Consider the following 15,369-nt stretch of genomic DNA (forward strand, 5'->3'; position numbering starts at 1 on the left):
AAGAATAAAATATACTGTACAAATAAGAACAAAAATATATAATATAGAAATATAAAAGAAGAAAATAGAAATTTGTCCATAAGTAATGTAAAAATGGCTGAGGTGTGCAAATATTCATAAAGTTTGCCACACTTCTATTTGTGCACGCTTTACAAATTGATTATCTTTTCTTTTTTTTTCTTTTCTTTTCTTTTTCCTTTTTTTTTAACAACCACTTAAGAGGTGTTTGGCCTTTTCTGGCACTTCTGAGGTTGCTGAACCTAAGAATGCTGAGTATCAGGTAGAGTAGTTTAGAATAGAGCTTTAAGGATATGTATTAGGGGGTGTTTAAGGACAAGCCTCCCTCGTTGTTGACACGCACTTTGTTTATCACTTCTTACATATCGAGATTAAGTCCATCTTATCAGATGTGAATGCTCCTTGCTTGCCCTCTTGGGTTGGTAAGGCGCCAGGAAATCTGCTCCACAGAGAGAGAGGCAGGAGAGCAGTAAGTGAGGTTTGGACTTTAGCCCCATCTGGGGCCAGAGCATATTTATTGGCTGTTGCTGCTCAAACAAACTCGTGTGGAGTGATCTGGTAAGCATTGATTTCCTTCTGCTCTCTCCTGGTGGTGAGGGATACCCATGGGTATTACATTTATTCCATTATCATGCAGTGATCTTCAGTAAAAGTGAGATTTCACTCATAAAAGCCTATTTGCATGTGAACAATGATTGCTTTCATTTCTGGCATTAAATATTCTTGCCTTTTTTATCTTTTATACCAATCTCTGACTAGCTTCCACTTGTCTGTCTTGTGTTGCATCCATCTGTGAGACACTGACCATAATACAGGTTTGCCTGAAAAAATCTAATTTTTTTGTTTCCTGTAGAAAGCAGAACAGAGTGTTTAGGAACCAGAACAGTGTGTTTAAGGTCCATGTGTCCATGGTCCTTGTGTTGTGGTTTTGAGTCTGTTTTGTAGCCATCAGCTTTGGTAATAGTCAGTCTCCTTTTGGTTATAGCCTCTGTGTTGTATCGTTCTTTTTTTTTTTAGTTTGTTTCTAGATAATTTCCAGCTGATATTCCAGCATCAAAGAGCATCCTGTATCAATGAGAAGTGTCATCTTAAAGTTGGAGCCTGCATGTCGTTTTTGTTGTTGTTGTTCCTTTTTTTTTTTTTTTTACTGCAGAGACATTCATTGTCTTCCTGTTGCTCTGGTCCTAAAAATATTTCGTAGCTATTGTTCAGGCAAAAGAACGTGCCGTGGAAGGACAATGAGAGGAGAAGGTCTTAATGGAACTTTATTACTTTCCCAGTTGTCTCAACTCTAACCCTCCACAGCCTTCTTCCTTTTCAGCACGTAGCCTGTGCTGGCTGCACATTGGGAATACCACGTGTGTGTGTGTGTGTGTGTGTGTGTGTGTGTGTGTGTGTGTGTGTGTGTGTTGTGGGTCAGTTCTCCTTCCTCTTACTTAAGTGTGAAACAGGAGCCTTAAACAGCTGTCTTACACACACTGCTGATACTGTGATTATTGGCTAATACAGTATGTGTTGCAGTTGCAGTAAAGTATTTAATTGCTAATGATTAAGTGTTAGAAGGTGTGGATGTGTGTTTAGGTTATGTGAATGTAGATATATGTTGCCGGGAGGTTATTTAAAGTATACTGTTGAATAATGGAGTTTTGTTTGTGTACTGACTACAAGGGCATGCTTCTCCACTGCTAGTGACCTCCCAGTACTTGGCTACAGTGTTGGGTCATAAGGTAGGTGTCACGTGTGGACACAAAGTATGATCATCTGGCACGTTAGACTCTAGTTCTGTCTCTCTGTGGTACCAGCCAAATGACATGTACATAAGTTTTCCTTTCTTTCTTTTATTCTTTCCTTCTGTCAGACAAAACATTGGTTATGCATATATCTCTGGTTCTATGAAACCTGGCTGAAAACTGGTGAGATTAAGATGTCTAGATTGCTTGTGCCCATTTGTCTGTATGCTGAGATCTTCCAACAAAATTGCAATTAATATTTCTGTCATAGTTTTTTTTTTTTCCCTGAAACATTCTCACTAAGGCACCCTGAACATCTGTTTGCCATCATGAGCCACTGCAAGGTCAGTTAATTTACAAAATTGGCTGATACAACCTCAGGCAGAAATTAATAGCTTAACCACAAGACCACCCCTAAAGTCATCTGACCACCAACGCATGCTGCTTATTGCCAGAGCATGAAGTTCTCGTTCTCTTCTTCTAAAACAAATCTTTGACTACAAAAAGCAGTGTGCAGAGACACCTATTTTAGTTTGGCATCATGTATTTAACTTTTTAGGTAGGGCTTGAAAAGTAGAAGGTAACATAGCAGATTTTTTAAATATATTTCGATGGCAGCTGGAGATGCGTCACCACCTTCTACTTACCACTTTCTACTAGTCTTCGAAGATTTAAATATTGGAAATTAGGCAACGTGGTGAATCAAGCCAGTGATGTACTTACATAAAGTACATTGTCCAGTGACTGACACAGGTGATCTGGTTGGGGAACAGTAAACCTCTTTTGGGAGGAAGACATCCGGGTGTTCCATTAGCCTTGTTGACTTTGGCCTCGTTGACCTGGCAAGGGCAAAAAGAATCATCTGCACCTTATCAAACCTTTGATGGATTTCTATGTTGTGTGCAGAATGCCACTCTTTCAACTATGCTTTCTTGACAGTGTGTCTGCTGCAATCAGAACTAGTAAGAAAAAGCTGATTCCAGCTGGCATTCCCATAGTCACCACACTCCCCACCTTTGAAGTGAACAGTGGGAGTTGAACTGCAGACATCGAGAAGAATGGATTGCGCTTACTCCACTTTTTAGTGTCCATAGACTAGTAATACATCCCATAGCCTGGTTAAATTGTTTCACTGCTTTGAAAGATGGTGTGAGAGAGAAACTTTTATTTAAAAAAATTACGTTCTAAAAGTATTAAGGCTAAAATACTGCCTAAAATAAGGCAAATAATATAAGTGTATGCCACAGTTAATGCAATAACATGGGTTCTTAGTAGAACAACCATTATCAAGTGGCCCAGCAATACTACCAAGGGAAAGCAACCTAAAGCTAATGGATGCCACAGACTTTTATCGAGGTAGAAAAGTTGTAGCTTCGACCATGCAAACAAGCTGCTAAACCGATAGATCCATATGGTGTACATGTGGTCCAACAAAGAAGAAAGGGAAAAGGTGGTTGTATGTTGTATTTGTACTGTGGTATTTACTGGAAATAAGATATATTATAATAAAAGTTACTTTCTTTCTTTCTTTTATCAAATAATCGATTTATCTATGCAAAACAAACTAAAGGTTACCACAATGTCTCAACATGTTTTCCTTCCTTCCTTCCTCGATCTCTCTCCCTTCCCTTCTCCTACCATCCATCCATCCTTCCTCAAGCATGGTTCACTTGCAAAGATTTTGAAATTCATTTAAGAGTCTGCACACAATTCACACACCCACAACTCCCTAGTCACTGACCTACATTCCTAAAACTGAAGTCTGCCTATGTGGCTCCCCTGTGAGCATGCATGTGGCAACACTTGTCTGTGCATGTTTGACACAGCCAGGCTCAGGGAATATATGCTAGCGTTTGTGGAAGCTTCAGAGTCGTCTGTTCTGAGAACAATCACTTTAACTCTTCTCTTAGATTGCCCTAACAGCTGTAGCAGCTGGGTAGGATTTCTAGTGTCACATGATATGAATTGTACAGAGCAGTGAGCAGACAGGACTTTGGAACCCCTTGCAGATGGTTTTCCATGGCTGGACAGAGCTGTGGAAACACAGGAGCAGAACCCAAGGCTTTCAGTCAGATGATGCAGCAGAAGGACGCTTTTCGTGTTTTATGTTGGATATTTATTGTCAGTCTTATCAGGGTAGCTTTTCCATCAAGCTGTGACCCAGTTACATTGAGCACTATTCATGTAATTCTGTTCTTCTTTTACTGGCTGTAGGATGGACATGTTGCTATATATATATGTATATATGTATAATAAGAATTAGAGAACAACATACAATTTCCTAAATTTCAAGGTCAAGGCTGCTTAGTTCTATTTGAATAAATCTAAAGAGGAGTGAAAGAGCAGTCTTTTTAAGAATATATAACGTGTTACATATATATTAAAGCACAGAATAAAAAAAAAACTCAATGAGATTTGAAAAAGATCAAAAATAGAGAACACTTTTAGATACCTCCCTGTTCTTGGTGTTAATCTGGTTAATTTATTTCATTATCTGACAAACCTTATTCAACTTGCAGCCTAACTTTCCAGTTTTCACTGGCTTTGCAAGATGATGAGCTGTTCTATAGTGACTGAAGTGACTTCTCAGGCAAAAGGTTGTCCAGATGAAAGCAAAAGGGATGACCCTTCCAGCCATAGCAAAAGTAGTTGTTTGTTTCAAATATGTGATTTCTAAAATATTTAATATTTACAATGTCAAAAACTAATTTAAGTCCACCAAGAAGCCTGGTTGTCCATAAAAGACAAATGCAAGAGAGGACAAGATAATGCTGAGAATGGGCAAACTATTTATCCCTGCAGCTGGAATGGCTCGCCAGTTTAGCACTGAACAGAGTAAGGATCTGTCTCGTCATACAGAGTGATAAGAGAATTTGAACTGAAAGCCCACTCTGCAGTGACCAAACCTCTCATTAGCAGAAAGAATCAAAAGGCTAGACTAAACCGTTGCTGAGGAGCATGCTGTGTGAACAGAGTAGAACTGGTCCAAAGTTCACTTTAGTGATGAAAGCAAGTTTAATTTATTTAGGTCCGATGGGAAACATTATGTTCGTCGACAAACTAGAAAAAGACTGAACACAAAGTGTGTAAAGAAGTGAGTGAGAGGTGGAGGGGGAAGCATCATGGTTTGGGGGATGTTTTTTTCTTGCAGTTCCTTCCCTGCATTTATCATCGAATGAGCCAGCCATTTTCATGCACAACAATGCCACCTGTCACACAGCAAAACGGGTAAAGCAGTTCCTTGAAGCTGAAAACATTGTGATAATGAACTGGCCAGCACAGATTCCTGATCTAAACCCAATAAAAAACCTCTGGAAAATCTTTTATGATTCTGACAAAGTTATGACCAAGATATCCATTACAGTTACCGAACTGTGGAAGACATTGGAAGAAGAGTGGACCAAATTCACCCCAGAGAAGTGTAAGAGACTAGTGATGTCCTGTGGCTGCAGATGTGCTGAAGTCATTTAAAGCAAGGGCCTGCACACTTTCTACTAATTGTTGACTGTTGTAACCTTTAGAAATTTTTGTTGTTATTTTTCTCTGTGGTACAGTGATTGCTGTTCTCTAATTTTGATCATTGATTTTTCTACAAAATAAAGTTTTTTTTTATTGAAGTGCCTTGGTTATTCTGTAAAACACTGTTCTATTAGCATGGTATAGCCACCTCAAAAAATCATTCAAATGTTGAGCGATGAAGATTACATTACTTCTAGAAAAAAACAAGTATTCATAAACATAACAATATATTGTTATCTAAACACTTTGATTTCTTTTATAATAACCCCACCAATTATTTTTCAATATAAAATGTGTTAATGCATTTATTTGTGTTTTGGTGCATGTGTGTAAAGGTATTGCATAGCAATAATCAGTAGTACACGACAATCTATAGGGGGATCACTTCACTTGCAACTAATTTCACAATTTCTCTGAATCGAAATTTTGTGTCTTTTCTTTTGAATAATAAATCTGTTTTGTTATATTATTTTTGTTATCTCTCGTTTGTTGTATCTCCATTAGGTCTTAACCCATGACGCTCTTTACCTTTGGTCAATGTTTGAGATAAGATGCTGTCACTCCTTTGTTTTTTTTTTTCCTGTAAGAACAAGATACAACTCAAAGCAAATATGCCAAAGTCTCCTTAAAAATATCCTAACTGTAGCTAAGACTACGGCTGGTTGTGATTGCCATGTCTTGGGTGGTTGACTGTGCGGTTGTTGAACCTTTCTGGTGTGTGTGCCATTTGGCATGACAAATCAAAATGTGATGTTTATACTGTTATTTATTAACCTTGTATTCTGAACTTGTTTTTCTTTTTCTCTCTACAGTCCAATGAGTGATCCAGTCCTTGCAGTACCGTGGTTCAGCACCATGGTAGATATGCCCAATCTATTCAACCCATTAACCTCAGCGGGAGAAGTAGTGTTAGATAGCCCTCTTTGTGGGGAGCTAATCAAGGAAATGGAGGAGCTTGAGGATATCTCTCGATCCTTCAACGATGACACCTTCGACTTGCTGCATCTGCCTGACTTTCAGGAATCAAGCACTAGCTCCAACAGTTCTGCTACTCTCGGTAATTATATGTATAACACACATCCGAACACTGCACATATGAGCATATAATCTCTAACTATGTTGTAAGTTTTAAGTGTTGCTATGTTGTAAGTTTAAAGTCTTTTAAGAGTTGATTTAGGTATATATACTTTGTAATTTTAATTTGTAATTAGAAATTCAAAATTTAAACTTTTATTTTTATTAATACATCTCTACCGTATAGTATTTGACATGCCATTTGACAATCCCTGTAACTGCTGGGACCTATTGGCAAGGAGTTCAATAGTGGTTACTGAAGATCATGTATTTGGAGACTAGTTGAACAGACCATAAAAGGATTTCAGCCTTAATGTACATTTAAGAAACTCTCATTCCAAAAAATTTTGTTATTATGCATTAGGATTTTGACTGAAACAAAGACCAGGTACATTTCTTGAAATACATGATTTCATGTTCAGCATAGGGGAACATACTTAAATGAGCATTTAAACTAAGATTATTTAGAGCAGTAATTTATAATATTAAGACTGTTTTTTACAATAACAGTGGTCAAAGCAGTTTTCTCTGTGCATGTCTGCATGCATGTGTGTGTGTCCTTAGACGTTTTAAGCCCAGCCTCTAGCCCGTCCCCAGCAGCCTTTGGAGCCATCACAGGGCAGGATGAGATCAACGCCAGCCCCTTAAACCTTGAGTGCCGCGTATGTGCCGATCGTGCCTCAGGCTTCCACTATGGAGTGCATGCCTGTGAGGGGTGTAAGGTTAGCAGATGCACACTCACACACATACACACATACAGTGGGGCAAAGGAGTATTTAGTCAGCCACTAATTGTGCAAGTTCTCCTACTTAAAAAGATGAGAGAGGCCTGTCATTTTTATTATAGGTATACCTCAACTATAGGAACAAAATAAGAAAAAAAAATCACATTGTAGGATTTTTAATGAATTTATTAGTAAATTCCTCTGTAAAATAAGTATTTTGTCACCTACAAACAAGCAAGATTTCTGGCTCTCACAGACCTGTAACTTCTTCTTTGAGAGGCTCCTCTGTCCTCCACTAGTTACCTGTATTAATGGCATCTGTTTGAACTCATTATCAGTATAAAAGACACCTGTCCACAACCTCAAACAGTCACACTCCAAACTCCACTATGGCCAAGACTAAAAAGCTGTCAAAGACACCAGAAACAAAATTGTAGACCTGCACCAGGATGGGAAGAAATCAACTGTGGGATCAATTATTAGAAAATGGAAGACATACAAGACCTCTGATAATCTCCCTCGATCTGGGGCTCCACGCAAGATCTCATCCCCTGGGTAATCACAAGAACTGTAAGCAAAAATCTAAGAACTACACGGGGGGAACTACCTTGTGAATGACCTGCAGAGAGCTGGGACCAAAGTAACAAAGGCTACCATCAGTAACACACTGCGCTGCCAGGGACTCAAATCCTGCAGTGCCAGACGTGTCCCCCTGCTTAAGCCAGTACATGTCCAGGCCCGTCGAAAGTTTGCTAGAAAGCACTTGGATGATCCAAAAGAGGATTCTGAGAATGTCATATGGTCAGATGAAACCACTTGTCGTGGTTTGTCACCAAACACTTGAAGTGTTTGGAGGAGAAAGAATGCCGAGTTGCGTCCAAAGAACACCGTACCTACTGTGAAGCATGGGGGTGGAAACATTATGCTTTGGGACTGTTTTTCTGCAATTTTGAAACCTCAAAATGAGTGAAAACCTCAAGATCTCACAATACATGGTGAGTAAAAAAATCAGCAAGGGCATTGAATATTAAACTGGGCTGGGTCTTTCAGCATGAAAATGATTCCAAACACACCGCCCGGCAACGAGGGAGTGGCTTAGTAAGAAGCATTTCAAGGTCCTGGAGTGGCCTAGCTAGTCTTTAGATCTTAACCCATAGAAAATCTTTGGAGGGAAATGAAAGTCTGTGTTGTCTAGGGACAGCCCCAAAACATCACTGCTCTAGAGGAGATTTGCATGGAGGAATGGGCCAAAATACCAGCAACAGTGTGTGGAAAAACTTGTGAAAACATTTTACCTCTAATATTGCCTACAAAGGGTTTATAACAAAGTACTGAGATGAAATTTTGTTATTGACCAATTACTTATTTTCCACCATAATTTGAAACAAAATTCTTTTAAAATCCTACGGTGTGAGTTTTTTGGATTTTTTAAAAATATTTTGTCTCTCATAGTTGAGGTATACCTATGATCAAAATTACAGGCCTCTTTCATCCTTTTAAGTGGGAGAACTTGCACAACTGGTGGCTGACTAAATACTTTTTTTGCCCCACTGTATAAACAAACAAGACAACAAGATATAGCCTAAAAATAGATGCTCTAACATGCTCATTCACCCTCAACCCATTTGCGCACACACACACATACACACACAGCCTTCAAGATACTGTATGTGGTGTGCAACAATTCTGTTAATACTGTATATAACTTAAGGTCTTCTCTCATGTCTATTCTTGTAAGGTAAGTGCAGCGTAAAGTAAATGTTTCTAAACACTCACTCACTCACTCATCTTCTATACCGCTTTATCCTGTATTCAGGGTCACGGGGACCTGGAGCCTATCCAACTTAGGGCACGAGGCAGGGTACACCCTGGACAGAGTGCCAATCCATCGCAGGGCACTCACACATATACACACATCGATTCACACACTACGAGCAATTTGGTAACGCCAATTAGCCTAATCTGCATATCTTTGGACTGTGGGAGGAAACCGGAGTACCCGGAGGAAACCCACCAAGCACAGGGAGAACATGCAAACTCCATGTACACAGAGACAGGAATCGAGCCTGGCCGAGAATCAAGCCTGGCCGGGAATCGAACCTGGACACTGGAGGTGCAAGGCGACAGTGCAAACCACTACACCACCATGCCGCTTTGTTTCTAAACAGCATGACTCTAATATGATAATATGAATCTTATGTTAGGATTCTATTAGAAGAACACGTCTTAAATAATTCTTCAGTAGGGCAATCACATGCATGTACTTATGATTATGATTTTTGACTTCCTCAAGTAATTCAGCAATATTGCAAGTGTAAGTGTGCAGATATACTGAAGATCAGCACGGCTGTGATTCAGTATAGGGATTTTTTTTTTTTTTTACAGTGGTTAGAAAAACAATTCCTATCGCTTAACTGACGTGTTACATTTAGGAAGAATCCCTGTTTACTTTATATCCTAAGAGCTAACTTACTAGCTAGCATTGTTTTGTACACTGCTGGTGAAATTTTCATGCGTTCTTTTTTTTCAGCTTCATTTAACAATACATAGTATTTGTCACCCATCTGTGAAAACACAGCTAAAGGAATTTTTTTTCTTGTTGTGATTTTCCTTTTTATACAGTTTAATACATAAAAACAATCTATACTGTATATATGTTTTTTTTTTAGAAAATAGGGAATCACAAAAAAGCAGTGTTTTGACAGATTGAGTCACACATATTAGCCATGTCACTAACTGTACTGTAGGAACCATTTAAAACTTAGAACTTTAATTTAATGTGGCAAATACAGAAGAGCAGCAGAATATACACAGTGGAACATCCATGTGTGATTATACTAGATGTAAGCACTCTCTAAACACCACTTGACCATTCAGATTAGAGGACCCAAACTAACGGTTGATTAATTAAACATAAATGACTATGATATCTGTGGGCTTAGCAACAGTAATGGTTAAAAGTTGTGTATTGATTCACAAGCTCACATTAATTTAAATCACTTAATTACTATAACTAAGGATCAGTCTTTAAATGTTCTGAAATACAGTCTCATGTACAAATGCAAATTCTGTTTACTGTTGGTTTTATGATAAATATATAACTTCACCATAAACAACTCAGTTTCAATAAAACTATTTGGTTATTAACTCATCTCAGTTGTTATATTACAGCAAGCCTAGTGTCACCTGACTGACCAGAAGAAAGCATACCATGTACATTTTAGGTCACAGAGACTTGGCCATGGAATAACTTTGTTCTTTAAACACTTGATTAAACTCTGATTACAGTGAGTCAGCAAAACCCAGGTTGCTGAGATTTAACAGAACTTTATTCACACGGGACTGTCATGCAAAGCAGTTTTCAAACTCCCATATATCTCTAGATTGCAGTCAGCATGTCTTTATACTTCGACTTGGAATTATAAATTAATTAATTTATTTATTTTCATTTTTTGCGCATCTTATGCTCGTTATTTGAAAAAGACCCTTCCACAAAAAAAGGACTCTTTTACAAATCTACTCCTCATCTCAGAGGAATAGATTTGGCACAAGGGTTTACAAGTCTCACTTCAAATCTCAGCACATTCCCTGTGCAGTGCTATAGGCTTACAGATGGCGAACTTCGCAATGACCGTAACATGTTCCAACTTCCTGTATTTCCTCCATCTCTAGTCTTCTGGTTTGGTATTGCTAGCTTTAAAAAAAAAAGAATCTTTCACTTGCAGAAAGATTTGATTTCATAGTTGTTGTTCTGATATTGGCATTGTTAACAAAATAATTAAAAGGAGCAGGCTTGGGTAAATATTATATAATAATTATATTATACTATTATTATATAAGCATGAATAGCACAAGGTAAATTGATACAACTGAAAAAGTCACAAGCACAACAAACAGTCAAGGTTTTCCAGACGCTGTGTTCTTGGCTGGTCTTTAAGGACTGGTATGTGTGAAATGTTCATGCTGACACCCCTGTATACAGCTTAGTTTGGCTACTGGTATGATCACTGTGTAGTAGACAAGCTCTTTATAGCCTGATGTCCACTGTACAGTGGCACGAATGATAGTTCCCATGGTCTTTCACGTGTTTTTGACTTATGGCTATGATGCAGAGGTGTCTGTTTTTTTAACCATGACGTGGTACCTAGGCAGCTGAAATGGATTATTTAAAAATGTAGATCTCATGACTAGATATGTGATAGTGAATATTTGTCTGGTGTGAGTGTCACTGGACTTACACACATACTTACACATACATAAAAACCATAGCCTGTATGTTCAAACAACTTTTAGGTACAGTAATAGAATAGAGGCTAAAGTGCAGTTGGTTTTACGTGCACATTTTTAATTTCTTATATGTTTGACTGTTCTCTTCCTGACCTTGTTTCAAACTTTCCCAATTGTCTGACCTTAGACACAGTTGGCAAGAGCATTAAAGTAAAGTCCTGGCCATTGTCCATAAAACTGTTCCAGTTCTATTATGCGATCATTAGCCGTGCTTCATACACACATACTAAGTAATGTACAACAGACATGTAACGAGGCAATCAGTCCCCTATATATTTGATTGATTTCCATGTAATCACTTCCATTTTTTCTGACATCCAGTTATTGTTCCAATTATTTTACACAGGATGATTAAAAAGTGAAAGGTGAGTAAAATTTGGGGAGCTGAGTGAAGCGGCAAAGCAGTTTGTATATTGAGCTGTACGGTTTAATATAACAATTCTGGAAATTACAGTGAGTAATTTTTACTGGCAGTGTGATCACTGTATCAACTATCATTGACTGGACTTTGAAATTAAACATGGCAGTTTGTGGGCGAGCACTTCCGTTTTTCTTTGAAATTTATTTATTGCTAAGAGAGAGTGTTTATAAAGACAATTCTCTTGTAATCATTGAATCGCATATGGCACAATATGTCTTATCACAAGAGCAATCTAACATGTGATATCATGCCAGTTCATTACACATGGTGTGTGTTGTGATTATACTCTCAGATTATATAATCAAATGAAGTAAAGCCATCCTTAACACTTTAAATGCCCAACCTGTATAAATCCCCTGCAGGGTTTCTTCAGGAGGACCATACGCCTAAAGCTGGAGTATGACAAGTGCGTGCGCAACTGTAAAATCCAGAAAAAGAACCGGAACAAGTGCCAGTACTGTCGTTTCCACAAGTGCCTCGCTGTAGGCATGTCCCACAACGGTAAGTGCTCTGTGTACACACTTGGCTCCGACTTTAAAGGGAGCATTATGTTTTTATAGGTTTATGTTTTATACTAATTAGATAGCCATGATTACTTTATTGGTTGTTATATATTGTTGAGTTTCCCAAGTCACTTTGTAGATAATCACAGTGTAATCCCACCCACAGAATCACTTTCCATTAAAACATAAACAAAATGCCCTATCAGTTTTGTTTGCTAAAATAAAATAAACATAATAAATATTATTAAAAATAATTATACAGTATATTTTAAATACTATATTTTTTCCTTTGTTCTTTTACATTTTATACATTTGATATTGTTATGTGCAGTATAAGCATGGCATTGGCATTTCTCTAAGTTGGATTTTGTGTACTGTAGATATGTAGAATGCTGTGGCTCTTAAATTTGGGCCAGCGAAAAACAAAAGGTTTTTTTTTTTTTAAGCATTTTTCACCTGGATGAGAGATACACTTGCCACTTTAGCCACAAGACTTTGATCTCATCATCTCATCAAGGACAAAGCAGTCTGGTTGTGTGGGAAAATATTTTATGACAAAGCCTCATGCATACATTATTGAATCTAGTCTGTCCTGACCAGTACATGAGCATATAGATTTTACATACAGACATGTGTGGTCCCTTGAGTGGTTTGGGATTTTCCTTAGTGTTCACTTCCTCAGTCGAGTTGATTCAGGTTCATGTGAACTCAATTAGTTTCCAACTCGTACCATTCTAAGCAACGGTGACATGGTGCATTTCTCTAAGGGTGCTTGTGTTGCTGTATATGTGTATGCTGTCTAAATTTGTGTGTGTGTGTGTGTGTGTGTGTGTGTGTGTGTATGCACTTACCTTTGTTTATGTGAGTTAGTGTTTCTTGGAGGAAATCACATCTATAGTGTTTATCTTTGTCATAGCGATTCGCTTCGGGAGGATGCCTCAGTCAGAGAAGCAGAAGCTCAGAGCTGAGCTGCAAATCCCTGAGAAAGAGGAGAGCAAGGCACAGCTGGATGATTGGAAGACTCTGGCCAGCCAAATCCATGAGTCCTATCTTAAACAGTTTTATCTGAACAAGGCTAAAGCACGAGGCTTTCTTACTGGCAAGACCAACATGCCGGTAATCAATAAAAGTTTGTTAATTTGCTCATTAGAGTTAAACCTTGGATTGCGAACATAATGCATTATAAAGCGTGCTTGTATAACAAATTACTCGTATATCAAAGCGAATTTCCTGAAGCGAATTTAAACAGAATCATATTTCACACTGCTACAATCTGTTAAACTTTGGCCGTTGTTGCAGTACAGTTACCAAAGAACAGTAACTACACTTGGACACAACATTTTTAAAAAGGCTTTATGCTCACAAACACATGGTCACAATGTTATAGTAAACAGTAAACGCATACACAGATATTGACTATATGAGTATGAGTGATGATTACCCACCACCCCACAGCGTGAAGAACCATTGGCTCAGTTGTGATCAGGTGACACTCAGCAAACAAAGTGTATACATACTACAGTACTTGAAAATCAAGACCTTGCTTGTTTAACAAGTTAAAATTGATCTCGTCCTGCAACACACTCGCATACCAAGTTGTTCGCAATCCAAGGTTCCACTGTATTGTTTTTTGTTGTTTTAACCATTTACACCAGTTCATGGTTCTAACGCTGTGTGTAAATAGTAAAGCCATGGCCAAAGGTTTCAAGAATGACACAAATATTAATTCTGTTATAAAGTCTACTGCTTCAGTGTTTTTAGATTTTTTGTGTGAGATGTTACTATGGTATACTATGGTACCAAACATTTCCCAAGTGTCAAAGGTTTTTATTGACAGCACGACCATACAGTAAATCCTGTGTGTCATGCCAACAGTAATGCATCCTGAGACCATTCATGTGTGGGCTTGCTTCTCAGCAAAGGAAGTGAGCTCACTCAAAGATTGTCCTAAGAACACAGCCATGAATAAAGAATGGTACAAAAACATCCTCTGATAGTAACGTCTTCCTACCTTTCAAGAACACAAGTTCGGTAACAGCCAGTACATTATCGAGCATCTTGTACCATTATTTTAGCACCTAAGTGGCTCAAATACACAAAATATTCAAAGTTTGGGTCAACACTGCAAATATTGACTGTTTGCATAAACTTAACGTAATTGTCAATAAAAACCATTGACACTTATAAAATATTTGTAATTAGTAACATTAGACAAGATCTAAAAACACTGAAGCAGCAAACTTTTTGTGGCATTCTAAAAACTGGCTGTACAATTGCTTTATCCTGTCTTTGGAACTTTACTAGTTATCATCCTGTTGTTGTTTGAAAACTGAACAGGAACAGAGCAGACATTCAGTCTCGCTTAGTATTTTTTTCCTGCCAAACCGTTCAGACTTGCATTCACTTACTTAAGTAAATGTATTTCTAATTCTGTTTTACTTCTTAACAATATGTTTAAGTACTTGTACATGGATGAATAACTGTAATAAGATACAATACTTTATCAAAATGTCATATATTTAATATTTATTGCACCTTAAGCCACTTTGTAGCCTTTGTTCCATGTTCAGCTTTTAAAATAAAAAGGATAAAAGAAACTACCTAGCTTACTAATTCAACGGAACTCAGGGCCAGTATTGACAAAGCATCTCAGAATCACTCCTAGGAATTGGGCTCAAAGTTCATCAACATCAATGTTATTTAGAAAGCTTCCTACACTTTTTTGAGCGTGGAGTAGGACTGCGATAAGGAAAGTGTGTGATGTCATTTTTATGACACTGAGAGTCACATAGTAGGCTACACATTATACTGAGTGTTTTGACAGTTTTCTTGTAGTTTTAAACTGTGGAAAAGCAATATGATGAAATCAGCAGCAGTTGTGTAAAAGCTTTTTGCACACAGGCCAAATGTATAGATGCGTGGACGTGTGGAGGAGGCAGTAAAATACATAACGCAAAAATTCTGCCCTAAGGCTAAAAGTAAGTGGAAGGCAATTTGTGAAACCATCAAGGCCCCTGCTGTTTGGCGCAGGTACCCCCATGAAGGGTAAAAAATGGGGTGCGCCATGTTAATGAAGTACTGCTTATAACAGAG

General features: G+C 38.0%; 1 protein-coding gene across 4 annotated transcripts in view; it reads left to right on the forward strand.

Moving 5' to 3' along the window:
- Positions 1 to 15,369, forward strand: part of pparaa (peroxisome proliferator-activated receptor alpha a) — a 53,700-nt gene that overhangs the window by 32,574 nt on the left and 5,757 nt on the right. For 3 of the 4 annotated variants that reach the window (XM_053508189.1, XM_053508190.1, XM_053508188.1), the window contains 4 exons: positions 6,080 to 6,324; positions 6,906 to 7,063; positions 12,136 to 12,274; positions 13,193 to 13,392. In XM_053508189.1, coding sequence (XP_053364164.1) covers positions 6,084 to 6,324; positions 6,906 to 7,063; positions 12,136 to 12,274; positions 13,193 to 13,392 — 738 coding nt within the window. In that variant the 5' untranslated portion in view covers positions 6,080 to 6,083. Of the gene's footprint in view, positions 1 to 496; positions 577 to 6,079; positions 6,325 to 6,905; positions 7,064 to 12,135; positions 12,275 to 13,192; positions 13,393 to 15,369 lie in introns of those variants that run through there. The other variant, XM_053508191.1, reaches the window with a different exon arrangement.

Source organism: Clarias gariepinus, chromosome 12 (genome assembly GCF_024256425.1).
Source record: "Clarias gariepinus isolate MV-2021 ecotype Netherlands chromosome 12, CGAR_prim_01v2, whole genome shotgun sequence".
Lineage (NCBI taxonomy): Eukaryota > Metazoa > Chordata > Actinopteri > Siluriformes > Clariidae > Clarias > Clarias gariepinus.